Genomic DNA, 27497 nt, shown 5'->3' on the forward strand with positions numbered 1-27497 from the left:
CCCACCTGTGATGAGCACAAAATGTGGTGGAGAAGACACCCAGGAAAATAGATACTCTCACCAGAGTATGACTGGCCCTGTAGTGCTCTATCAGACATGGGTGGTGTCCTGACTCCACCACTTGTTAGCTGTGTGACTTTGGGCAAGTTGGTCAACCTCTATGAGCTGCAGTTTTCTCTTTTGTTAAATGCATATCTCCCTGAGTCATTGAAAAGATTCACTGACATGATACATATGACATACCTCAGTACAGTGCCTGGCACATGGTAAATGTTGAAATCAATGGTAGCTGCCATTTTATTATTATTATTGTTATTATTATTCCCATATACAAGGTGCTGTTGGGAACACAGAGGAAGTGACTGACTGGGGGTTCAGGGAAAGCTCCGTAGAAGAGGGAACACTTGAGCTGGGTCTTGAAGGATGAGTAGAAGTTCACCAAGTGGGAAAGGACACTCTAGGTAAGGAGCCTGTGATTCCAGGTTAAAATTTGTCAATGAGGGGTTTGTTCTTTGGGGGATCAAGGCATTGTGTTCATCAGCTTCCCTGAGTGCCCCCTCACTGCCTGCAGCAGAAGCCAGCAGCCTTGGCTGGGGGCAGCGAAGGGTCTCTGGGACCACCCTGGCATCCATCTGTGTCTCCTGTGTCCTGGTGGCTGCGGGTTCCTGCTCGTGGGGGTTGCTGTGTCCCCTTCTGTCCGTGTTTGGGCCCCAGGTCTGTGTCTGTCATGTGCTGTCTGTCTGCATGTTTCTGTGGCTGTGTTTGTCCACGTGGGTATCCAGGGGACTTCCCAGGCCACACCGTGGGGGGCAACCTGCACACGCTTGCTTGGCCTCCAGCTCTGACCAGGCCTTGCACCCCTGCATCCTTGGTCTCTCCCCCTGGCCCGGGTGACGCCCCTGCCTCTCCCCTCCATCCTACGGGGCCTCCTAATGGTATCTTCCTGCTGCGTCCTCTCCTGATCTCTCCAGCCCATTCTACACCCGGCAGTCAGAAGGGTCTTTCTAAACCACAGATTCCATCTCATCACCTCCTGCTTCAAGACCAAACTGCAGACTTAGGATTCAAGGACCCACCTTCTAGGACTGCCCTGGCTGATAGCTCCAGGCTCGTCTCCCATTTCCTGGTCAACACTGGAGTGCCTGTAGCTCCCCTGATATACTGTGTTGCTTTTCTCCTCTGGGCCTTTGCTCAAGCTGTTGCTTCTGCAGGAATGCTCCCCACTCCGTCTTTGCCTGGCTAACTCCCACTCATCCTTTAAGACCCAAGGCAGGAATCACCTCCCCTGGGAAGTCCTCCCTGGTCCACTCTTCCCAGGCTGAGTTAGGTCCCTGGCTCTGGGCTGCTTGTTCCTTACTTGGGGGGCAGGAACAAGTGTCTTGCCCAAGATCACACAGTTGTTGAGCTGGAGCCAAGATCTGAACACAGTGTGTGGGGCTCCAAATAAAGCAGGCTATTCCATAGTCCCGGTGACTGTGGAGAGGAGAGGAGTGGGTGGGTTTGAGAGAGGTTTTGGAAATGGGATCCTGAGGACGTAGGTAATGATGGATCTGAGGTGGGAGGGGAGGGCCAACAGATGTTGTGGTCACTCGTGTGTCTGGTGAGAGCATCTGGCAGATGGAGACGTCCCTGCTTAGAGTTGGGGATGACTAGAGGAAGTGCACGGCTTAGGGAAGGACTCAGCCCAGCTAGGGCTGCTGAGTCCGAGCAGCCTGTGCAACAGCCCAGCGGAGGGGACAGGGAGGTAGTTGGGAGAGCTGCACAGCGGAGGGGACAGGGAGGTAGTTGGGAGAGCTGGGCCTGGAGCTCCAGGGAGAGGCCTGGGCTGGAGGTGGAGATAAGGGAGTTGGCTGGCATTTAAAGTCCTAGGGTGAATGGGCCACCCGGGGACCGAGGCCAGCCTGGAGAGAAGAGGCTCCTGCCCCACCCTGGGGTGTCCAAACCATGGAGGGTAGAGGGAAGATGAGGCCGGGGAGGAGGAGCAACCCAGGGGCTGTGGCACACAGAGCTGCTCAAAGGGTCCCGGTGGCAGGTGGCCCATCCGACTTTGACCACATGGAGGTCATTAGTGGCTTGTGGCAGCAGGTCTCACTGGTAGGTATTCTTTCTTGTAGAAGCTTGTGGGTTAGTGTCTGCTTCTTCTGCTTAGCTTGGTGCTCCCAGAGGACAGGGCTTGTCCCGTTTGCCTTGGGTTCCCTAGCACTGGCCCCAATTTGGCCCAGAGGACATGTCCAGATGAATGGATGGACAGATGGATGGGTGGGTGGGTGGGCCGGCTGCCAGCATGACTCTATTTTCAGAGCCAGTTCTAGGAGGTGTTTGATTTGTTCACCCACCCATCCAACTTTTCCCACATTTTAGAGCCAGAAAAACAAAATGACAACTTGTTTGCCTCACGGTAAGGGTCAGGGCTGTCATCCTGGGGTTTACAGCAGAATCCCTTGGCTTTTGCCTGGTGCCTGAGGCCTGCCCAGCCTGCCTCATTGCCTCCCAGCCGGCATTCCCCCTGAGGCTTGCCTCTCCAACATTCCATCCCAACACTTTAGCACGACATTCGAGGCCGGGCCGGCTAGCCTCTGTCTCACCACCTCACCTCTCTGGTTCTCCCCTGGGTTCCTGTGGGTGGCTGCTCACTGTCCCAAACCCGCCTGGTACTTTCACATCCCCATGGCTTGGCTCATGTGGTTGCCTCTGCCTGGACTGCCCTTTGGCCTTGACCACCTTTCCTGAACACGTATCTGACCATGTCTTTCTCCTGCCTCAAACCCCTCCCTCAAGACAAAGTTTGAGCGCCTTGCCTGGCCCTAGCCACCTTCCCACCTCGCCCCTTGCCACAGCCCACTCAGTGCAGGGCCCACCCTGACTGGCTTAGCACAGGGCCCACCCTGTCTTGTGCAGGTTGCACAGGTGGGTACTTACCTTACAGGCTTGTTGGGGGGCTCTAATTAAATACTATTATGGGCACTTAGCAAGGGGTCTGACAGTAAGAGCTCAGTTAATGTTTACCCTCTGCCATGCTACCCCCACAACTGGCACACAGGAGGTATACACCAGGGGCTTGGTACTGGCTGGATCACTAAATTACTGAAGACCACCCAGGGGAGGATACAGAGAAATCAGGCAGAGGCTGTGTGGAGCAGATGAAGTTACCCTGAACAGACCCCTTCCCCTCTGTGGTGAGGGGTGGTCCCTGCTGTCTGACCAGGGGGCCTGATAGGGACAGAGAAGATGCTGTATCCCAGCTGTGGGGCCATGGGCAAGCCTCCCTCTTCCCCACAGCTCCCTGACCAGGGAAGCCTGAACTTGGCATTGAACTCTAGAAGAGGAGGAGAGGATGGCTCTCCCAGAACGGAGGAGCAGCCATGTGCAGTGAGCAGAGTACTGGGCCAGGGCAGCCTGCCTTGCCCCCATTCTACAGATGAGGAAAACTGAGGCTGAGAGCCAGTGCCCAGCATTGTGCTTCCCCATCTGTGTGGTGTGGAGCAAGGTTCCCCTGTCTTGGTGCCCTATTTCTTGCTCTGTGAAATGGGGGTGTACATTCTTCCCTGCTTCCCATCATCCTGGGGTTCTGATGAGAATGACAGTGGGCAGGGAAGAGCTTTGTAAACTGGCAGCAGTGCTAGGTGATTGTGCAGGATTGTGTTTAAAATGATTAGGAGTATTACTCCTTCATTTACATACTCATTTCATCATGCAGCTGATGTTACTGATAACGTCTGGACCTGGGTTCTGAGGACACCAAGATAAATTAGACAGGCATCTAATTCTCAGGCGCTTCTGGGGCTGTTCCCCAGCTCCCTTTGCTCCCACTCTGGAGCCTCCTCCCCTGCCCCCACAGCCCCCACCCTCTGGCTTTATAGCCCAGTCCAAGAGCAGAGTTGGGACAAGTCCTGAGGCTGCTGGGTGAGAGGTGCCCATCAGAGGGGTGGCACCATGCCATCCTAAGGCAGGACATATTCACAAGCCTGCAGTCAGGAGGCTGTCTCCTTCCCCTGGACAGCTAAGGGACTGATGAGCCAGACTTCAAGAGTCAGGGGGATTAGAGTGGGAATCTCTGCCCTCTGCTTACTTGCTGTGTGACCCTGAGCAAGTCACCCCATCTCTCTGAACTTTCCCCATGGTAAAATGGGGATGATGAGAGTACCTGTCTCCCAGTGTCAGAGTGCCTGGCACAAGGATAGGCACTCAGAAAATCTCTGTCCCATCGTTGTTATTACTGTTTTGAGGCTTTTCTGAGAAAGAAGTCCCAGGGGTCTGGGGCAGTCAGGGAGAGCTCCAGGCAGGAGGTGCTGCCTGTGTTGGACAGTAAGGGATGGGCAGGGCGAAGGGTATCCCTGATGCCTGTGTGTGGTGGGACTGGGAGGCCTGAGAGCAGGGGCTGCACAGCTGCTCCAGAGGAGGATATGCTGACCCCTAGCCTGGCCAGCGCAGACCTCAGTCAGCCCCCAGGCCGGGAGTGAGGGACAAGGTCTTTTGGATACAGGCATTGATCGATTTGCATATGAGTATTTGCACAATCCAGGATGGGGGTTAGGGTTTGCAAAGCAAATTCCCCAGAGGAACCAGCTTGAGCAAATCTGAATTCTAGCCTTGACTCTGTGGCACCTAACCCTGTGGTTTTGGTCAAATCTTTTTTTCTTCCTCCAGGGCTCAGTTTCTTCACCTATAAAATGAGATAATAATAATTTCCCCTGTGCCTACTTTTCAAATAAAGATCACAGGAGATAATTTGTACAAAGGTTCTTTCTTAAAGCATTGAGATTACATAGCTTGTGTCCTTATGGAGTGTTTTCTCAAGAAACTCTCTGCCTGGAATTTGAGTAGGGACCAGGAAAAGAGGTGGAAGGCACTTATTTGGCCTTTCCTGTCAAAATAAATGATTTCATATAAGCAACAATACCAGTTAGGTGAGCAGTTTCTGTAAGAGGGATAAATAAGAGAAATTTTCTAGGGAGCAAGATTTAATGTCATGATCCCTGTAAGTCACTTCTTGACTTACTCTAGGGTCACAGGCAGACTTGAACCCTCAGGAAGACTGAGGTAGCTCTGAAGGCCCATCCTTGATACTGCCCTGGTTGAAGAGGCATTCTGACTGCACAGGTCTGCCACTGAACTTGCCAGAAATGAAGGCCAGATTGCCACAGGCTTTGTCACACACCTTCACTGAGGGGCCCCATGCCCTTGCTTCAGGCCTCCTCCCCCTCCTTGGGCACACTGTCCCAGTGTGCATCCTTGCGGGTAGAATGTTGCACATGTCTGTGCTTATTTCTTGAGTATAACTTTTCTGAGGTACAATCTCTTGAGTCAAAGGGCAGTGATCATTTAGGGCTCTGTAAATCATCCTGTCCAGTTGCCCTTCAGAAAGGTGGTATCTGGTGACCCAGAGTTGCCCGCTGTGTTGTGATGAGTATGTCTGTACTAGAGGTGCAGCAGTCAGGAGCAGAGGGACCATGGATGGGCCGTTGCCTTTGCTCTGTGACCACTTACAAAGTCGCCTCCAGGACTCCCCCGTTTTTGTCTGGGTGGGAGGCTTTTGTGTGGAATCCATGGGTCCATGGGGTTGGCTCTGCGGTTTAGGGTCGCCCTGGGGGATGGGAATTGGTCAGCCAGCGTCAGGGTGATGGGGGCTGGGAGCACTCTGGCCTGGAGGTGATCTTTGCCCTCTGGCACCCACTGAGGGAGACAGTGAATTCCAGACTTTTCAGCCTGGAAATGTGGTTCCCTAGACCTGGTGGGAGGTCTGCTCTGCTGCGGGGCTGAGGGTCCCACGGGGGCAGGGATCCCGGACACTGGCCCCGACTTGAGTGGGCGTAGCTGACAGGAGCTCGCCCCAGGCCGGTGGGGAGGGCTCTCTTCTCTGTGACAGTCGCTCTCTCCCCGCAGGATGGCCGAGCCTCGATTTAACAACCCGTACTTCTGGCCCCCTCCTCCCACCATGCCCAGCCAGGTAAGACCGACGAGCATTGCCCCTTCGCCTGCCCAGTCCCCACTGGAGCTGCTTCCCTTTGCCCCTGGCTTTGGCTGCCCCCTGAGGGTGGATCGGCGGGCCCGGGGAAGGACCAGGCGCTGCTCAAGCCCCCTCAGTCCCTCTCGTCTCCTACCCGCAGCTGGACAACCTGGTCCTGATTAACAAGATCAAGGAGCAGCTGATGGCGGAGAAGATCCGGCCACCGCACCTGCCGCCCACGTCGGCGTCGTCGCAGCAACCGCTGCTGGTGCCGCCGGCGCCCGCCGAGAGCAGCCAGGCCGTCATGTCGCTGCCCAAGCTGCAGCAGGTGCCCGGGCTGCACCCGCAGGCTGTGCCTCAGCCCGACGTGGCGCTGCACGCGCGGCCAGCCACCAGCACCGTCACAGGTACGGCGGCCAGGGCGGGGCCGGGAGAACGGGAGGGGCTGGGGCACTGGGCAGAGACGGGGCGGGGCCGGGAGGATGGGCGGGGCGGGGCCGGGAGAATGGGCGGGGCGGGGGCACCGGGCAGAGGCGGGGCGGGGGCACCGGGCAGAGACGGGGCGGGGCCGGGAGGATAGGTGGGGCGGGGCACTGGGCATAGGCGGGGCGGGGCCGGGAGAATGGGCGGGGCGGGGCACCGGGCAGAGGCGGGGCGGGGCCGGGAGGATAGGTGGGGCGGGGGCACCGGGCAGAGACAGGGCGGGGCCGGGAGGATAGGCGGGGCGGGGCACTGGGCATAGGCGGGGCGGGGCCGGGAGAATGGGCGGGGCGGGGGCACCGGGCAGAGACGGGGCGGGGCCGGGAGGATGGGCGGGGCGGGGCTGGGGCACTGGGCATAGGCGGGGCGGGGCACTGGGCAGGGACGGGGCGGGGCTGGGGCGCTGGGCAGAGGCGGGGCGGGGCCGGGAGAATGGGCGGAAATCTGGCGGTGCTGCGGGAGGACGTGGGGAACCGCCTTGGTAGCGGGACTGGATGAAGACTGGGTGGTGGCTTGGCGGAGATGGGGGCGCAGTGGTCGGGGGCTCTGGGCGGAGGCCGAGTGTGGTGGGACTGGGTGGGAGGTCTTAGGGCGGATAGGATTGGGCTAGGTCTTTACCGGATGGGCGGAGGAGGAGGGGCGGGACGGGCAAACACTAGGGGTAGCTCGGGGTGGCCACAGCCACCAGACTTCCTCCGAGTCTGAACTGGGAGACTCCACGCAATGGACTAGCTGGGGACCAGACACTGCCTGCTGAGAGCTCCCGTGCATCAGGAAAGCTAAGTCAACTTAGAGAACTTTGGGAATCCAGAGAAGAACCCTGACCAGACTGGGGGTGAAGGGAAGACTTCCTTGGAGGAGCCTATATGCAGAAAGGGTCAGAGTGAAACCAGGGAAACGAGCAGGAAGAGGAGGCAGCGTATGCAAAGGGAGTATGTGTGGAAAGCAAATGTAGGACGGCCTCTTTGGCTGGGGGGACCAAAAGATAGTAACAACAGCTAACTCCAGGTGTGCACCTGTGTGTGTTTACCAATATTCCTTTATTACTCCTGGCAGCCCTGTTAGATAAGGTTAAACCATGTTCAGTTTTTGACTTACAAAAGCGGCAGTTTCATTCAGTTCAACCTAATGTCCCCATTTAGCAGATGAAGAATAGAGGCAGAGAAAGGTAAGGTCAGGTGAAACCATGGCTTCACAGCTAGTGAGAGGCAGGCAGGCAGTGGGGTCCCAGAGTCCATGCATTAATAACCTTGCCGTACATGGTTCTGCTGAGGCTAGAGAGGAAGCAGGCACCAGATTATGAGGGGCCTTGTGGGGCACACTTAGGAGCCCTAGTGACACAATGGTTAAGTGCTCAGCTGCTAACCAAAAGGTGAGTGGTTCTAACCTACCAACCACTCCATGGGAGAAAGATGTGGCAGTCTGCTCCTGTAAACATGACAGCCTTGGAAACCCCATGGGGCAGTTCAGTTCTGTCTTATAGGGTTGCTATGAGTTGAAATCAACTCGACCGCAATGGGTTTGTTTTTTTGGTGGGACACACCAAACAGTTTAGACTTTGCCCCCTGGTAGAGGTGAGCCATTGAAGTTTTTTGTTTTTTTTTTTTAGTAGGGGAGGGAACTGATAGGATTGGGGTTTAAAAATCTGAGTCTGGCTGCAAGATGGAGACTGGGTTGGCAGGGAACAAGCATGGAGGCAGGGAGACGTGCAGGAGATGATGGTGGCCTAGGTGAGGCAGTGGCAATGAGGACAGCAGTGGGGAAGGAGTGAAGTGGACAGATACGAGGGACGTTGAGGAAAAAGAGTAGAGAGGGCTTGGTGCTGGACTGGATGCAGGGGCTCGAGGAGTGAAATGAGGTGAGGGAGACAACCAGGTTTCTGGCCTGGGCAGTGGACAGGGCTACTGAGTTGGGGTCACTGCAGGAGGAATGGGGTGGGGGAAGACGACAGCTCAGTTTTGGACAGCTTGAGGCTGGGGTGCCAGGGGGACATCCTGGGGCAGTGTCCAGGGACTGGAGCGCTCTGATACCCATCTCAGAGCCTGGTGGAGAGGCCTTCTTCAGAGGCCACTGCAGCTGGGCCTTTGTTCCTCCCCTGGCTCACCCTCTCCTGCCAGCCTCCCATCTGCCTGCCTTCTCACTGAGACGTCTGAGAATTATGAGGCCTGGTGAGCCTCCCTCAGGCCCCAGCCGCGCTCTGCACATTCCTGTTATGACTTTATTAAATTTATTTTTTTCATTATAAAAGTGATATTAAAAAAGTAATATAAGCATATTAAAGGAAATGTTGAAAAAAGAGAAAGCGAGAGGGCGGAAGGGGGAAGCCAGTCATAATCCTCAGCTCCTAACCCAGTAGCTTAGAGAACCTTTTGGTCTGTTTTCTTCCTTTTCCCTCTTTTTTTTTTTTAAAATACGACTCAATGGCACTGGGTTTTTTTTGGGTTAATATTTTTTATATAAAGGTAATACATAGTCATTACCAAAAATTTAGAAACTGTAGACAAGCCGAACGGAGAAAAAAATTAGCCCTAGTCCTGCTATTGTTAGCGTGTTCATATGTTTTCTCCATAATTCATTTTATTTTATCCTTTAATCACAGATATAAAAAATGGATGAATTCATCAGGTAAAAAATCCAAATAATATAGTGACATATAAATAAAAATTTGAAAATCCTCCTTTACCAACAAATTCTTCTCCCTCCTCAGAGAGAACCACAATTAGCAGTTTGGTGTGTCTGTTCTCAGATCTGTTCTTGTATATTCACACACACCTGTCTTGTCCATATATACATGTGCAGTTTGTGTGTGTGTTTGAATAAATGGGTTCATACTGTCTTTGATTTCCTTTTCTTTCTTGACAGCACATTTTGGGATTCTTTCTCTGTCACTTCACTGTGGCTGTCTTATTTTCGTGGCTGCACAGCCCTCTATAGTGAGGATGGGCCACATCTGTTTACACACCCCGTATAGAGGAAAAGTCCTTGGGTGGCACAAATGCTTAAGTGCTCAACTGCTAACCAGAAGGCTGGTAGTTGGAACCCACACAGAGGCACTTTGGAAGAAATGCCTGGCAATATGCTTCCAAAAGGTCACAACCCTGAAAACCCTGTGGAATGTGGTTCTACTCTGCAACACATGTGGTTGCCGTGATTCAGAATTGACTTGATGGCAACTGGGTTTTTATTTTACTGAGGAAAAATGGGTTGTGTTCAATATTGTCTGATCACAGATTTGTCTGTGAGATCGGCGTGGGCAGATCTTTGTACCCATAGGTGAATATTTCCTTATAGTAGATTTCTAGAAGTAGAATTCCTCGGTCAAAAGTTACATACGCTTTAAAATTTGATGGCTATTGCCGGATCGGCTATGAGTCAGAATCGACTCGACAGCAATGTTTTTTTTTTTCAAAGGTTGCACAAATGTGCGCTTCCGCCAGCAGTGTGGGATGGTGGTTGTTTCTTCAGAACATCTTCCTGCAAACTCTGGGTATTATCGTCTTTGGTGCACAGATTTTTGGTTTCTTGTTTAAAAAAACACAGTTTAACCACATGCTAGATACTATTTTCACTTTCCATCTCCTTTTTTTCCTACTTAACTTGGTATTATAAATATGCCTCTATGAAAAACACAACAACAACAACAACAAAGTTCCTAAAACCTAAAACAGAAGTAAAAAAAAAAAGAAGTTAATTGTCAAAAGGATCAGAATTTTTTTTTTTTTTTTTAATTCTAATTCCACCACCCACATCACATTTTGGTGCAGATCCTCCTTTTTTTTTTTTGTGATAGACATGCGACTTTTCAAAACATAACCTTTTTAATGGGCAGTGCAGTAGAGGAGATTGATAACTATCAAAGCCTTACCTAATGTACATTTCAGTTGCCTGTTTTTTTTTTTTTCTATTATAAATAAGAGTGGTGACCATCTTTGTGCCTCAGTCTTTTTCTGTGGTTTGATTATTTCCAAAGTGCCCTTGTTGTGTAATTCACTGCAGTTCTAAGGTATCTAAGGCACCTTGCACATACACAGCTCTCTCATTTAGTTTTCCCTGGGTAGTAACTTATGAATAGTGCCAGGGTCACACAGCTGGGGGTGGGGGGCAGGGCCGAGCTGGCCTCTCCAGCTGTCCCTCAGCCCTGTCTTCTCCCCTCTGTCTTAACAGGTCTGGGGCTCTCCTCCAGGACCCCGGCCGTGAGCACGTCTGAGTCAAGCGCAGGCACGGGTACCAGCACCCCGTCCACACCCACCACCACCAGCCAGAGCCGCCTCATCGCCTCGTCCCCCACCCTCATCTCAGGGATCACCAGCCCCCCCCTCCTGGACTCCATCAAGACAATCCAGGGCCACGGCCTGCTTGGCCCCCCCAAGTCCGAGCGCGGCCGCAAAAAGATCAAGGCGGAGAACCCAGGGGGGCCTCCTGTCCTCGTCGTCCCCTATCCCATCCTGGCCTCGGGCGAGACTGCCAAGGAGGGCAAGACATACAGGTGGGATCCTGGGTAGAAGGGGTGGCTTTGGGCCAGGAGAGCGAGCAGGGAGCCGATGGCTGTCCCAGCCTAGCAGATGGGCCTGGAAGAGGGGCCCAGGGGACTGAGATGGCTAAAGTCCAGACGGGCAGGGTCTCCCGGCAAACTCCGCCCACATTTCAGGCCCTGGAGAGGTGGGGAATAGAGCTGGACTCTTAAGAGGTGCCCTGGGGCTGCGAGGACTCGCAGGGTTGTTGCTGGGGGGAGTCCCCCACCATGTCTGGTGTTGTGTGAGGCCTTTTCCTCCTCCCTTCAAGCAGTGTTCTCAGCCCTGGCTACAACCGAGGAGCCTTTTTAAGAAATGCCAATGCCAGGTCCCTGCCTCCAGAGATTCTGATTTAATTTGTCTGGAGGCTCCCAAGCGTCTGTAGCATTTTAAAGCTCCCCAAAGCAAAACACCTGTTGCTGTGAAGTCGCTTTCCACTCATGATGACCTCCTGTGTTACAGAGTAGAACTACTCCCTAGGGTTTTCTTGGCTGTAACCTGTACAGAAGCAGCTTGCCAGGCCTTTCTTCTGCTAAAGCTCCCCAGATGATTCTAATGAGCTCCCAGAGTTGAGAACCACTTCCTAAGGTGTTAGAGCTCCTCACTTCTCCAGAACCTGGCGTTTCGCTCTGGGCAAACCCTCACCGGCATCCTGAGGCCTTCCCTTGTGAGGTATAAACCTGCCCCCCAGGTGGCCATAGTCTGCCCCAGGGATAAGAGCTCTCTCCTACAGATTGGAGGGTGCCCAGACTGGGAGCCCATCTCCTATCTTTCCCAGGCGGGCCTGTGTCCCCTTGGACATCGTTCAAGAAAGATCTGTCCCAGGTGCAAGGTGTCTGTGACGTGAGCAGGTAGAAGGTCTCCCCTGAGGTGTGCAGGCAGGAGGTGGGGGGATCCTCCCAGATGTGAACCTGCCTCTCGCCCCACAGGTGTAAGGTATGCCCGCTGACCTTCTTCACCAAGTCCGAGATGCAGATTCACTCCAAGTCGCACACAGAGGCCAAGCCCCACAAGTGCCCGCACTGCTCCAAGTCCTTTGCCAATGCCTCCTACCTGGCCCAGCACCTGCGAATCCACCTGGGTGTCAAGCCCTATCACTGCTCCTACTGTGATAAGTCCTTCCGACAGCTCTCCCACCTTCAGCAGCACACCAGGTGAGTGGCCTGCCTGGTGCTGCCTGCCAGCAGCCTGTTTCAGCTTAGCTCCTGTGGCCTGGATCATTATGAGAGGGGCAAGGACTTTCTCTAGGTGTCCATTACCTTCAGGGTCAAGACAAACTTCTTTGCTTGGCATTTGAGGCCTTTCACTGGGCTCAGCTCTTGCTACTGCACCACCCTTCCCACTACACCCCAGCCACACTGCGTCTCCTTTCTAGGTCTTTGCACAATGCTGTGTTCTTTACCTGAAACACCATCTGCCTCCATTCCCCCATTTCTCTGGCCACCTTCTGCTCATCTTTCAGCCCAGCTTCCTCCAGAAAGCCCTGCCTCGCCCCCCAGCTGTTTCCACAGGCCCTGTGCATCCCTGTAACAGCAGTGGCGGGCTGCCAGGTACTTACCTGATTATTTGTTCACCTCCTCCATCACACTGGGAGCTTTTGAGGGCGAGGGCTTGGTTTTTTCCACTTCCGCATCCCCGGTATATGACACATAATAGATATCTAGGCATTTGTTAGACCTTTGTGGAACAAACAGAACTAAATTTTATAAAGCATATAACTAACGGATATTTACAGAGCCTGTCAGGGCCCTGGGAAACCCTGGTGGCATAGTGGTTAAGTGCTACAGTTGCTAACCAAATGGTCAGCAGTTCACATCCACCAGGCACTTCTTGGAAACTCTATGGGGCAGTTCTACTCTGTCCTGTAGGGTTGCTGTGAGTCGGAATCAACTTGACAGCAATGGGTTTGGTTTTTGGTTTCGTCAGAGCCCTGGTGGTACAGTGGTTAAGAACTATAGCGAGCTCCAGCTGCTAACCAAAAGGTTGGCAGTTCGAATCTACCAGCCACTCCTCGGAAATTCTATAGGGCAGTTCTACTCTTCCCTGTAGAGTCACTAGGAGTTGGAATTGACACGATGGCAATAGGTTTGGTTTTTGGTTTTTTATGCTATATGTCACAGCCATGGTGGCTCAGTGGTTTAGAGCTCAGCTGCTAACCAAAAGGTCGATAGTTCCAATCTGCCAGCTGTTCCTTGGAAACCCTATGGGGCAGTTCTACTCTGTCCTATAGGGTCACTATGAGTTGAAATCGACTCAAAGGCAATTGGTTGTTTTTTTTTTTTTTTTTGTATACTATATGTTAGGAAGTCCCTTGGTGGTGCAAACAGATAATGTGCTCGGCCACTAACCCAAAGGTTGGTGGTTGGAGTCTACCCAGAGGCACCTCAGAAGAAGGTCCTGGTGATCTGCTTCCGTAAGATCACAGCCACTGGAAACAGCTCTTCTCTGCAACACATGGGGTTGCCATGAGTCAGGACTGACTTTATGGCAACTGTTGTTTACCGGTTTTTTATACTATATGCTGGACACAGTTCTTGATGCTGGGGATATAGCAGTGAACAGAACAGACAGAAATCCTGCCCTCATGCAGTTTACAGTTGAGTGTGTGAGTGGCGGGTGCAGAGATAAAAATGCTTTAAGGAAACAAAAGTAACCTACTTGCCAAGTTTTGCAGGGGAGTGCAGACTTCAGAAAGACTGGTTTACCAATTAAACACAGATACTTAAAGAAACAAATCGAAGGTTACCAGAATTATAGTTCCTCTGTCGAGTGGGGAAAAAAGTAGCAGTTTTCTTACTTAGTTATCATATCTGTAAGCATTCACACGTGTTTCTGGATATCAGCAGTATAAAAATCAGGGATAAAGTTGTTTTTATTTTTTTGCTGTGTAGGTTTATAACGTAAGGAAGGGGCTCTAGGTTTTCTTTATTTTGGGGCCCATGCAGGAGACCCGGGTTCGATTTCTGGCCAACACATCTCATGCACAGCCACCATCTGTCTATCACTGGGGAATTGCATGTCACTTTGATGCTGAACAGGTCTCAGCAGAGCTTCCAGACTAAGACAGACTAGGAAGAAAGGTCTAGTGATGCACTTCTGAACATCATCCAGTGAAAACCCTGTGGCTCACAACAGTCTAATCGGTAGCTGATCATGGAGATGGTCCAGGACAGGGCACCATTTCACTCCTTTGTGTATGGGTTCGCCATGAGGCGGGGACTGACTCGACAGCAGCTAACAACAATGCTAGGCAGAGTGACCCTATTTTTCATTTGTTTGGGGTTTTTGTAGTTGTTTATTTGTTTATCCCATTGCGTTTGTTCGCTTTATCCCAGGGTGCAGAATGTTTGGTTTTGTTTATTTCTCTGACTACAGGTATGCTGTATAGGTTTGATAGTGTCTTAGTCATCTAGTGCTGCTATAACAGAAATACCACAAGTGGATGGCTTTAATGAAGAGAAGTTTATTTCCTCACAGTAAAGCAGGCTAAAAGTCCAAATTCAGGGTGTCAGCTCCAGGGGAAGGCTTTCTCTGTCGGCTCTGGAGGAAGGTCCTGGTCCTCAGTCTTCTCCTGTTTGAGGAGCTTCTCAGGTGCAGGGACCCCAGGGTCCAAAGGATGCGCTTTGCTCCTGGTGCAACTTTCTTGGTGGTATGAGGTCCCCAAGTCTCTGCTTGCTTCCCTTTCCTTTTTATCTCTTGAGATAAAAGGTGGTGCAGGGAAGTGACCTAAGTAAGGGTGGTGTTACGATCCCACCCTCATCCTCTTTAACGTAAAATTACAATCACAAAATGGAGGACAACCACAGAATACTGGGAATCATGGCCTAACCAGGTTGACATATTTTTGGGGGGACACAATTCAGTCCATGACAGATAGAAACTAATGGCAACAGGACAAGATAGCAGCCTATTTCCTTATCCCCATGCCTCCTACGGCACCGGTTTGTTTCAGCAATTTTCTGATTTTGCCGTTTATTTCACTTTTTTTTTTTAATTTGGCCAATTTTAAGTGCATAAGTATGTCGATTAATAAATTAATAAAGAAAATCCTCTATGGTGAGTGGTTATCTAAACTAGAGCACACAGTACAAAAGCTGGAGGGTTAACTTCTTTCAGTAGGGTTTGGAAAGCACCTGGGTCATAATTTTAACTTGTTGTTTTAGAAGTATTTTTATTTTCTTATATTTCTGAGATCAGGAACATAGAACCATCCAATTCACCTCTGCCAGGTTGTGCTCATGCAGCCTGTAATGGGACGGGTATCTTCTTTTGAGGGGTTCGCAAGCTTGTCAGTGTTCCTGGACTAGCAGGACTTGGCTTTTGTTTTTTAAATAACCTGAAAGGCTGGGGTTCCACCAGCCATTGAGGAGATCCAGTCCAGTTTCTGGAGGGGAGGCCTCATTTCCATATACGAAGTACGGTCCTTGTTTCTCACGCTCAAGCTTGTCTTGCCTCATTAAGTGAGAGTTGTCTTTAAATGTGACATTTGTGGCATGGTCATGGTTACAAATTTGATTTGCCCAATTATATCCTGTTAGGAAGGGGGACAGATTCGTATTGAACCTACTTACGTAACTAACAGTCATAAAAAGAGAAGTGGCTCAGGAAAGGCACTGGAAATAATTTTTAGCAATTGTTCTGAGTAGCTTTGTAGATCAGGCCAATTATATGTTATTTTCAATAGAATTATTATTTTAAAGTCTCTTTGATGATTTACTGTTTTTTTTTTTTTATCTATATTAAATGTTCGTGGGTTTTTTTTTTTTTTTTTTGCCCCAGAATTCTGAAGGAATAGTTGGAACAAGGCACCATGTAAGGAATATTTTATTCCAATTTGTATAAATACAGCCTCCTAAGTTGAGGATTAAGGAGCCCCTGGGGGTGCAACAGTAAGTGCTTGGCTGCTAACAGAAAGGTTGGCCCTTTGAACCCACCCAGAGCCTCTGCAAAAGAAAGACCTGGCAATCTGCTCCTTGTAAAGATTACAGCCCAGAAAAGCCAACGGGACAGTTCTGCTGTGTCATGTGGGGTTGCTGTGAGTCAGCAGCACCTACCAACAATAGACAACAAATTGAGGACTAGAGATAGATTGGGGGGAAAAAGAGTTTCCTCATATGCCCTTTAGAGAATAGGACATTGATCACAAATCCGTTTCACCCAGTCATGGGTAATAATTCCCCCTCTGCTGACTTTGGGGTAGTTAGTCCACTTTACAAAGTTGTCTGCCTCTGCACTAAAGACGATTGGATCCTGCCTAGCCTAGGGCGGTGTTTGGTCGTGGTGATGATGTCAGCAGGAAGCCTGTCCCCACTAGTCTAGTCCCTGAAGTATGAAGAGCCAAGCAGATCTGCAACAGTCCTTTACTGAGGCCATCATTCTTTTGATGTTTCTTTCAGAAGATTCAGTTTCTGACCTGCAGCTTGAAGCAGAGGCCTTTAGGCAAGTGTAAGGGGCAAAGCAGACCTGTTGATAAGACTAACGGTCCGAGGTCCATTATAATAATCAGCACTACCAGAATGGAGGGGAACGGAGTCCTCTGTTAAGGTATAATGTGTGGTCAGTTTTTCAGAACAAGAGCATATTTAGGCAGCAAGGGCATTGACCCACCTTCAGAGTCTTTTCATTTATCCCATAAAGTGTGGGTTATAATTGTCACCAATTGATAAAGAAAAAAAAAAAGGGTATTATAAATCTAGAAATAAAATCTTTTTAAAGAAATGTCTTTGTTGATACTTATTATACCAGTCTGTACATGGAAAGAATGTTGCTTTTGTCTGTTTAAAAAGTACATACGTAGATGTTTATATATACGTACACATAAGTGTGTGTATATATATAAATATACACATACATATGTTGCTGTTGTTGTGTGCCCTTGAGTCAATTCCAACTCATAACAACCCCATATGACGGAGTAGAACTGCTGCATGGGGTTTCCCAGGCTGCAATCTTTACGGGAGCAGATCTCCAGGTCTGTTCTCCCTCGGAGCTGCTGGTGGGTTCAAACCACCGATCTTTTGGTTAGCAGCCGAGCGCTTAACCACTGCGCCACCAGGGATCCTTATTAGTCATTAGGCAGTGGTGTATGTGATTAAACTGATATGTTTTGACTCAGTGGCAAAAAGGTGGGTATCCCAAATGCCTGAAAGTACCAGAATCCTTTTTCTCTTTTTAATTTCATAAGGATTTATTTAAAATGCTTTGTGGAAGTGAGTGGGATGGCTATAGCGGATTCACAAAGAATAATACAGTCTATCCCTTTTTTCCTCAACATCCATCCTCATGACCAGTTACAGAGTCAGGAACTAGCAGCTGTTTTATGTTACTTATTCCTTCCCCTCTTTTAACTCCATCATCTTTTTTTCTTCTCTTTTTAATGTGCTTTAGGTGAAAGTTTACAGCTCAAGTTAATTTCTCATTCAAAAATTTATACGCATATTGTTTTGTGACATTGGTTGCAATCCCCACAATGTGACAACATGCCCTCCTATTCCACCCTGGGCTCCCTGTGTCCATTCATCCAGTTATTGTCCCTCTCTGCCTTCTTGTTCTGCCTTTTGGACAGGAGCTGCCCATTTGGTCTCGTATATTCGATTGAACTAAGAAGCACATTCCTCACATGTATTATCTTTTGTTTCATAGGCCTGTCTAATCTTTGTCCAAAAAGTGGGCTTCGGGAATGGTTTCAGTTCTGGGTTTGCAGTGTCTGGGGGCCATAGTTTCAGGGGTTCCTTCAGTCTCTGTCAGACCAGTGTGTCTGGTCTTTTCATGTGAATTTGAATTCTGTTCTACATTTCTCTCCTCCTCTGTCCAGGACTCTCTGTTGTGATCCCTGTCAGGGTGGTCATTGGTGGTAGCCAGGCACCATCTAGTTCTTCTGGTCTCAGGCTGGTGATGCCTGTGATTCATGTGGTCCTTTAGTCCTTTGGGCTAGTATTTTCCTTGTGTCTTTGGGTTGCTTCATTCTGCTTTGCTCCAAATGGGATGGGACCAATAGATGTATCTTAGATGGCTGCTTGTAGGCTTTTAAGACCCCAGATACTACTCACCAAAGTGGAATTAGAACATTTTCTTTATAAACTGTGTTATGCCAGTTGACTTAGATATCCCCCGAGACTATGGTCTCCAGACCACAGCCCCAGCCCCAGCCACTCAGTCCCTCAAAGTGTTTGGATGACCCTAGGAAAGTTCTGTACTTTTGCTTTGGTCCAGTTGTGCTGGTTTCCCCTATATTGTCTACTATCAAGTTAGTGATTTCCCCTTCCGCCCTCCCCGTATAACCATCAAAGAATGCTTTTTTCTGTGTGTAAACATTTTCTTGAGTTCTTACAATAGTGGTCTCATGCTGTATTTGTCCTTCTGTGACTGACTGACTTCACTCAGCATACGTCCTCCAGATTCATCCATGTTGTGAGGTGATTCACAGATTCATCATTGTTCTTTGTCACTGCATAGTATTCCATTGTGTGTATGTACCACAGTTTGTTTATCCATTCATCTGTTGGTGGGCATCTAGGTTATTTCTATCTTTTTGCTATTGTGAATAGTGCTGCAGTGAACATGGGTGTGCATATATGTCCATTCATGTGACAGCTCTTCTCTCTCTAGGGTGTATTCCTAGGACTGGTATTGCTGGATTGTATAATATTTCTCTATTTCTAGCTTTTTAAAGACGTGCCATATTGTTTTCAAAGGTGGTTGTACCATTTTACATTTCCACCAGCAGTGCGTAAGAGTTCCAATCTCCCCACAACCTCTACAACATTTGTAATTTTTTTTTTTGGATTAGTGCCAGTTTTGTTGGGATGAGATGGTATCTCAATGTAGTTTTGATTTGCATTTCTGTAATGGCTAATGATTGTAAGCGTTTCTTCCTGTGTCTGTTAAAAAAAAAAAAAAATGTCTTCTTTGGTGAAGTGTCTGTTCATATCCTTTGCCCATTTTTTTAACTGAATTATTTGTCTTCTCCTTGTTTGAGGTGTTGCAGTATCTTCCAGATTTTAGAGATTAGACCCTTACCGGATATGTTGTGACCAAAAAGTTTTTCCCAGACTGTAGGTTCTTTTTACTCTTTTGTTGAATTCTTTTGATGAGCATAAGTGATTTTTTAGAGCTCCCAGTTATCTAGTTTCTCTTCTGGTGTTTGTACATTGTTAGTTATGGTGTGTATACTATTTATGCCAGGTATTAGGGCCCCTAGTGTTGTCCCTATTTTTTCTTCCAAGATCTTTATTGTTTTAGATTTTATATTTAGGTCTTTGATCCATTTTGAGTTAGTTTTTGTGTATGGTGTGAGTTATGGATCCTGTTTCGTTTTTTTATAGATGTATATCCATTTATACCAGTACCATTTGTTAAAGAGACTGTCTTTTCCCCATTTAACTGACTTTGGCCCTTTGTCAAATATCAGCTGCTCATAGATGGATAAATTTACACGTGATTTCTCAGTTCTGTTCCATTGGTCTATGTATCTGTTCTTGTACCAGTACCAGGCTGTTTTGATTACTGTTAATGTATAATAGGTTCTAAAATCAGGTAGCGTGAGGTCTCCCACTTTGTTCTTCCAGTACCAGTCTTTAGACAAACAAACAGAAAAAGCCAAACACAAAGAAACAAGCAGATTCTAGATTTCTTGTCTCCTGACGTTTGACAGAGACCCTTTTCTGTTGTTTGCCCCTTGACAGAGAACCAGACAGTCAGATCATATAATCTAATCCATCTTCCCAAGGCTACTGTCACTAACTAATAAAGAGAATAAAATTAGGTTATGTCCAAAATAGAACTAGCCTTGGTCAAGTAATAGAAAATAGAGTTTGAATCAGGGTGGGCAAGATTCACCCTGGGAGCCTAGAAAGATGTGCATGGGTGCACTTTTTGGGTGATGCCCGTTAGTGGGTCTGGTGAATCTGGAGCATCTCGATAGGACCCCCTCTGTGAAAGGAAGACTCAACAAGTAAGGAAACATAGGTAACTTGCAAAATGATGCAGAAGTCCAGACTTCAGAAGGATCAGCACACTAAAGAACAAATACCACAGGCACATTTAAAGAGAAAAGAAACAGAAGTTTATAGTCGTTCTGTTCATGGTGGAAAAACAGCAGTCATGTCATCCAACTAGTTTATGTACAAAAGTTATCACATATCTGCAGATGTCATATTGCCAAAGTCGAGGATAACATTGTTTTGTGAGGGAGTTAGTAACTTATGGGAAAGTCCTCAAGGTTTTATTTATTTGGGGAACTAGTGCTAGATAGAGTGACTCTGGATTGGTTTGCTTGTTTATTCAGGATGCAAATGTTTTTTGTTTCTGTTTTTCTTTTCCTTACTGTGTGGTGTTACGTACATGAGTGATGATAATTGTGGCAGAGGAAGGTGTCATTTTGTTTTCTCAAGACTGATGATGATAATGGTAATAATACCAACAACAGTAACACTATTCCTTCTCAAAAATCTACTTTGTGCCTGGCCCTGCATAAGGTGCTTTCATATAGAAGGTGTCCATAAAATCCTTGTACAGTGTGAATTTTGATTTCTACATAAGAGATAAAGAATCTGAAAAAATGCCACAGAGAGGCAATCGTCTCCAGGAATGTTAACTTACAGTATCTCTACCATTGTTTTTGTTACAAAGCACAGCATGACTGAAGACATTGAACATAATGTGTGGTTTATTACTTGGGAAATAAAAGAAAAATGATGACTAATGAATCCTTAATAAGTTTATTTACACATTGAAAAAAATTCCGTCTTTGTTGTTTTTCATAAATGATTTATCTTAAAAAGAATGTATTAAAAACAAACACTGCAAAAATATTTTATGAACATCAAGTATTGCAAAGATAGATTGGATTATATCATCTGACTGGTTCTCTGTTGGGGCAAACAACAGGAAAGGGTCTCTGTTGAATGGCAGTAGATAGAGTCTGGTTGTTTCTGTGTTTTCGATGATTAACATGAAGTCATTTAATACTTACCATCCTTATTATGATTTGTATTTTAGAGGTGAGGAAAGTGAGACTCTGGGAGGAAAGTCATTTGCCCAAGGTCACACAGTTAAGAGGTGGCAGGAGTGGGATTCAAGCCTAGTGCACCAAAGAGCAGCCCATGCCTCAGGAAGAAGAAAGGGGCCGGGGTGTTAAGCTGCAGAAGAAGAGGTCACATAGGGGTGGAGGTGCCAGGCAAGAGACCAGAGTGAATCTTTGGGACCTCCAGGGTGAGCCTGGGGCAATGGGGTGGAGGCAGTCCAGGGACACAAATTTCAACTCAAAGAGGGAGGAGGGCATCCTTGGCAGAGGGAATGGCATGCCTGAAGGCTCGAGCCTTGCCAGGGAAATGTCTATATGTGTTGAGGGGATGTTGGTATGATGCTGAGCTGGGGGGAGCAGTGGCAGAGGAGGAAGCTAAAGGGCTTGAATACTGGGCAGGGGTCTGTACTCTGTCCTGGAAATGGAGGGAGGCAGTGGAGGTTGCAAAGCAGGACTGTGACAAGGTCAGATCCCTGCAGCTGCTGCTGTGGCTGAGATCAGGAGAGGAGAGGCTGAGGCTGGGAGGCCAGGGAGGGGAGGCCAGGCAGTTATGCTTGGACAGAAGGAGGCTAGAGGGATAGTTTCCTGGTCAGGAGGCCTTGGCTGGTCCCTGGAGGACAGTCAGTCATTCATTCAACAAACACTCATGAAATATACCTGAGGGATGGAAGTTATTGATGATGCAGAGCACATGACTGTTGTCAAGGACTGACTTCAGAGAGAAAGTGCTCGGTTGCCTTCATTCATTCAACAACTAGGTATGGAGTTTTCTTGGTGCTGAGCCTGTGCCAGGCACTGGATGATGATGAACGAGACCAAAGGAGTCCTTGCCCTCAAGGAGGCAGCAAAAAAAAAAAAAAAAAAAAAGCGATCAGATATTGAGGAAATAACTACCGGTGCACAGATTTCCAGGAAAGGGATGTCTGTGGTGCTTGGGGGTGGTAGCAGAGGCCTGACCTAGTCTGGAGGGCCAGGGAAGGCTGCCCTGATGAAGGGGCTTTTATACTGGGAAGGGAAGGTTGGCGGCTTGAGCCCTGCTGTCAGAGGGGGTTTGAAAGGATAGGATGACATTCAGCAGGCAGAAAAGCAGGCAGCCTTGAGTCTGAGGACACAGCCCAGCATGGGTGTGCTGGTGAGAGATCGGCAGACTTGGTTGGCAGATCGGAAATCATTTCTTGATACTCTTTAAACCTTTAACCAAAACTATCCCCTGAGGTCATCTTTAAACAACAGTTTAGCCCAGTTAGTAAAGAACATATGCCTTGAGTATTGTACTCTTTTAAAAGGTGATATATATGAGACCAAATTGACACTGGTAACTCTAAAGCCCAGATGAGAAGACTGGGGGGGAAGTGAGTCTAAGTCAACGGGGCTGAAACAATTTGAGTCGAAATAGCGAGATTGTTGAGAGAAAGTGAAGAATGTAGCCAGTGTCACTGAAATTGTCAAGTGGGTGCATGTTTTGCTCTGTATATTTTCACCAAAAATAAAACAAATATTTTTTAAAAATAAAAAGAAACAGTTCTCGAGGACCATGTAGAGCACATAAGAGAAGGTAGGTGAGGCTGGACCACATGTTGAGGGGCCTGGAATGACACGCTAATGAATTTTTTTTTTTTATTATACTTTAGATGAAGGTTGACAGAGCAAATTAGTTTCTCATTAAACAACTAATACACATTGTTCTGTGACATCGGTTGCCACCCCCATGACGTGTGAACACCCTCCCTTCCTGACCTTGGGTTCCCCATTGCCAGCTTCCCTGTCCCCTCCTGCCTTCTTGCCCTCGCCCCTGGACTGGTGTGCCTATTTAGTCTTGTTTTGTTTAATGGGCCTGTCTAATCTTTGGCTGAAGGATGAACCTCAGGAGGGACTTCAGTACTAAGTTACAAGGGTGGCCATACTCTCAGTTTCCTCCAGTCTCTGTCAGACCAGTAATCTGGTGGGTTTTTTTTTTGTGTGTGTGTGAGTTAGAATTTCATTCTACATTTTTCTCCAGCTCTGTCCAGGACCCTCTGTTGTGTTCCCTGTCAGAGCACTAGGTGGTGGTGGTAGCTGGGCACCATCTAGTTGTGGACTCAGTCTGGTGGAGGCTGTGATAGTTGTGGTCCATTAGTCCTTTTGGAGTAATCTTTCCCTTGTATCTTTGGTTTTCTTCATCCTCCCTTGCTCCAGATGGGGCGAGACCCATGGAGTATCTTAGATGGCCACTCACAAGCTTTTAAAGACCCCAGACACTACTCACCAAAGTAGGAGGTAGAACATTTGCTTTATAAACTATGTTATACCAGTTGAGCTAGATGTTCCCCAAGACCATGGTCCCTAGCCCTCAGCCCAGTAATTTGGTCCCTCAGGGAATATGGAAGTGTCTGTGGAGCTTCCATGACCTTACCGTGGTCAAGGTATGCTGACTTCCCCAGTATTGTGTACTGTCTTACTCTTCACCCAGGTTACCACTTATCTATCATCTAACCCATTACTGTCGAGTCAATTCCGACTCATAGCGACTCTATGGGACAGAGTAGAACTGCCTCTTAGGGTTTCCAGGGAGCACCTGGTGGATTCGAACTGCTGACCTTTTGGTTAGCAGCTGAACTCTTAACTACTGCGCCACCAGGGTTTCTGATCTATTGTCTAGTTAGTGTTACTCCTTCCCCACCTCTCCCCTCCCTTGTAACCATCAAAGATTGTTTCTTTTTGTGTGTAAACCTTTTCATGAGTTTTTATAATTGTGGTCTCATATAGTATTTGTCCTTTGGTTGTGGACTTATTTCACTCAGCATAATGCCCTCCAGATTCATCCATGTCGTGAGATGTTTTGCAGATTCATCATTGTTCTTTGTCATTGCGTGGTATTCCATTGTGTGTGTGTACCATAGTTTATGCATTCATCTGTTGATGGGCACTTAGGTTGTTTCCATCTTTTTGCTATTGAGAATAATGCTGCAATGAACATGGGTGTACATATGTCTATTTGTGTGATGGCTCTTATTTCTCTAGGATATATTCCTAGGAGTGGATTGCTGGATCTAGCATTTCTATTTCTAGCTTTTTAAGGAGGTGCCATATTGTTTTCCAAAATGGTTGCACCATTTTGCATTCTCATCAGCAGTGCATAAGAGTTCTGATCTCCCCGCAGCCTCTTCGACCTTTGTTATTTTCTGTTTTTTTGATTCATGCCAGTGATGTCGGGAACATGCTAAGGAATTTGACTTTATCAGTGTTTATAGTGAGCAGCCAACATTTGTGGCTTATTTGAAGTAGGGAATGTTTTTTACTCAACATCATGGCCCTGAATCTAGCACCAGGCCTGCCCAAGAGCCCTCAAGATGCACTTGTTGATGGGTAAAGCAAACGAGTCAGCTAGATGGACTGGGGCACTGGAGGAAGGAGAGGGCATAGGTTGGCAGATCTGGATTCTCCCCCCACTTAATGCTCATTGGCAAATTAGGCAAGAAGGTTCAGGCCCAGTTGGTGTTCGTTGCCCAGCTGTTTGGTGCAGAGAATTTGCCAGAACAGATGATTAAAGACAAGCCCAGAGTGTTAGTAAAAAGGCTTAAGTGTGGAAAGGAGAGAAGGACTCTCATTGGTGCATGCCAGGCTCTTGAGCTCCACAACCTGGTCAGTCCTCCCCTGGGCACAGGTGACAAGCCTGAGCTGTAACACAAAACAGAAAAGACTACCGTCAGCCTTCAAGTCCTTGCTCCAGATCACCTCAACAATGCTCACCCTAATTACCCTATTTAAAATGGCACCCTTCTTTCTCTGGCATTCACAATTCCCCTCACCTTGTTCTGTTGTTTTCTCACAGCACTTTTTGCCTTCCGCGTGTGATTTACTTATTTTGTTTCGTACTTCATGCTTGCTTTTACAAGGCAGTGGTTTTGTTTTGTTCACTGATCTATTCCTGGGCTAGCATGGTCCTGGCACAAGGGACATGATGCAGTAAATGTTGAATGAATGAGTAATAATAATACTGGTGAATGGTTATTAAGGGCTGGCTTTGTGCCAATACTAGGCTAAGCCTCTTCCTTGCATGTATTATCTAATAGAATTGTCACAAAGCCCTGTGAGGTAGGCATGTGTTTTTATCCCCAATTTGCACATGAAGAAACTAAGGCCCAAGGTCACACAACTAGTCAGGAGCCCTGGTGGCACAGTGGTTAAGAGCTCGGCTGCTAACCAAAAGGTCGACAGCTTGGATCCACCAGTCACTTCTTGGAAATTCACCAGTTCTACTCTGTCCTATGGGGTCACCGTGAGTCGGCATTTACTTGACGGCAGTGGGTATACACAGCTAGTCAGAAGGCTTGAGGAGACTCCAGGTTTGAGGAGCTCCAAAGTGCCCCCACTTTCCACTCCCTTGCCAGCTCCAGAGTGTCCAGATGGGGGGACAGGAGGGACTCAGAGGGGCTGAGCTCCAGTGCCATGGTGACCACATAGCCATCATGACATGGGGAGGGGCAGGGACAAGAAGTCGAGGGCCATTGCAGCCAAAGGGAAACGTCTCCTAAGAGAAGAGGCAGGGTGGCCAGGGACGGTCGTGACAAAGCTGCGGGTCTGTGCTCTTTTCAGTGGATGATGTGCAGGGTGGGTTTTTCAGAAGAGGGGGCAGAGCGCAGTTGAAGCAAGTTCCTCAGGATTAACTGGAGGCCTTCACTGAGTCCCTGAGTGGGTGCTGGTGAGGGGTGGGCTCAGCCGGGTCTATGAGGAAGGTCCTGGTCACAGACAGGCGTCAGGAAGCAAGAGAAGGGGCGCCTTTGAAGTCCCCAGCTCTTGCCTGGTGCTCACTCTTGGTCCCTGGGGAGAGTGTGTGGGGTGGAGACTGGGAGGCTTGGGGGCCAGCGGGGTAGCCCAGGCCAGCCACGGGCTTAGGGGCTAGAGCTGGCACAGGGGGTCTTTCAAGGCCCTCCACCTCACTGAGCTGCCCATTGCAGAATCCACACAGGCGACAGACCCTACAAGTGCCCACATCCTGGCTGTGAAAAGGCTTTCACTCAGCTCTCCAACCTCCAGGTGAGTAGTGCCTGCCTGCCTCCTACCCACCAGGTGCACAGCTTGCCTGCCCCCACACAAGGGAGCATAAGAAGGGGGTGGGGCTTGGGGTTCCTGCCTGTCTCATGACCCCGTGCCATGCTCCCCACAGTCTCACCAGCGCCAGCACAACAAGGACAAGCCCTACAAGTGTCCCAACTGCTACCGGGCCTACTCGGACTCCGCCTCCCTGCAGATCCACCTGTCGGCCCATGCCATCAAGCACGCCAAGGCCTACTGCTGCAGCATGTGTGGGCGGGCCTACACCTCGGTGAGTGCTGGCCCTGCCAGGGAGCCCCCTCCTTTCCCTGGGCCTCCGCTTCCTCCTCCTTCTCAGACCTATGCTGACTCTTCCCATTTCCAGACAAGGAAACTGAGGCCCAGAGAGGGGAAGTGGCTCCTAAGATCACAGTGAGTGGCAAAGCCAGGGCTTGAACCCAGGACTTCTGCTTCCTAGTTCTGACTGAGCCCCCCACCCCTTGCCTCCCTTAGCCTGGGTTCCTGAGGTGTAGTTCAGTCCAAGCCCTGGATACCCAAGGAGGGAGTGGGGAGCCTGGGAGGGAGAAGGGCCTTCCTGCTGCTGGTGAAACTGCAACTCCTGTCATGGCCACAAGGTGGCACAGTGACTTGGTCCAGAGCCACCCCTCAATTCTCAGGAAACGCCTGAAGAGCACCAGAAAGTTCATTACATTCAGCCCCCTGTCCCTGGGTAGGAATTTCCCCAAAAGAGGGCCAGCCTAATGACACCCAGAAGAGGGTGTGTCCTTTTGGTTAATTAAATGTTCTGGTTAACAGATCACCTTGTATGCCCAGCATAGAGGTCTCTGCGCCTCAGTTTCTTCATCTGTAAAATGGAGGAGGTAATAATTCTTAACTCATAGAGCTGCTGGATGGTAAAGTCAGTGGCTAATAAACCTAGCCGTTACAATTATCTCTTCACTCAGTGTTTACTGAACACTTGTGCCAGCTACTTCAGAATCAGGAGGAACGAAACAGATACGTTCTTTATGGGAGGTTAGAGTCTACTGGAGGAGACCGATATTAAACAAGTAACCACATGAATAAATTTGTCATGAAAAACTGTGGTAATTGCTACAAAGCAGGGTTTCTTAACCCTGACGCTATTGACAATTTGGGATGGCTAATTCTCTGTTGTGGGGTCATCCTGTGCCTTTTAGGATATTTAGCAGCATCCTTGACCTCTACCCACTAGATGCCAGTAGTACCCTCACCCCAGTTATACCAACCAAAAATGTCTCCTGGCATCACCAAATGTTCCCTGGAAGGCAAAGTCACCACCATTTGAGAATCACTGTGATAAAGGAAGGAGCCCCAGTGGCACAGTGGTTAAGAGCTTAGCTGCTAACTGAAAGGTCGGCAGCTCGAAGCCACCAGCCGCTCCTTGGAAACCCTATGAGGCCATTCTACTCTGTCCTATAGGGTCGCTATGAGGTGGAATGGACGCAGCAGGTTTGGTTTTTTTTGGTTGGTAAAGGAAAGG

At 48.8% G+C, this 27497-nt stretch overlaps 1 protein-coding gene across 4 annotated transcripts in view; it reads left to right on the forward strand.

Moving 5' to 3' along the window:
• The window catches only part of ZNF362 (zinc finger protein 362), a 45958-nt gene that overhangs the window by 14952 nt on the left and 3509 nt on the right, over positions 1–27497 (forward strand). For 3 of the 4 annotated variants that reach the window (XM_049878675.1, XM_049878677.1, XM_049878678.1), the window contains exons 2-8: positions 336–461; positions 5884–5947; positions 6108–6354; positions 10592–10913; positions 11868–12092; positions 25900–25978; positions 26109–26267. In XM_049878675.1, the coding sequence (XP_049734632.1) occupies positions 424–461; positions 5884–5947; positions 6108–6354; positions 10592–10913; positions 11868–12092; positions 25900–25978; positions 26109–26267 (1134 nt within the window). In that variant the 5' untranslated portion in view covers positions 336–423. Of the gene's footprint in view, positions 1–335; positions 462–5883; positions 5948–6107; positions 6355–7126; positions 9053–10591; positions 10914–11867; positions 12093–25899; positions 25979–26108; positions 26268–27497 lie in introns of those variants that run through there. The other variant, XM_049878679.1, reaches the window with a different exon arrangement.

This window comes from Elephas maximus, chromosome 3 (assembly GCF_024166365.1).
Source record: "Elephas maximus indicus isolate mEleMax1 chromosome 3, mEleMax1 primary haplotype, whole genome shotgun sequence".
NCBI lineage: Eukaryota > Metazoa > Chordata > Mammalia > Proboscidea > Elephantidae > Elephas > Elephas maximus.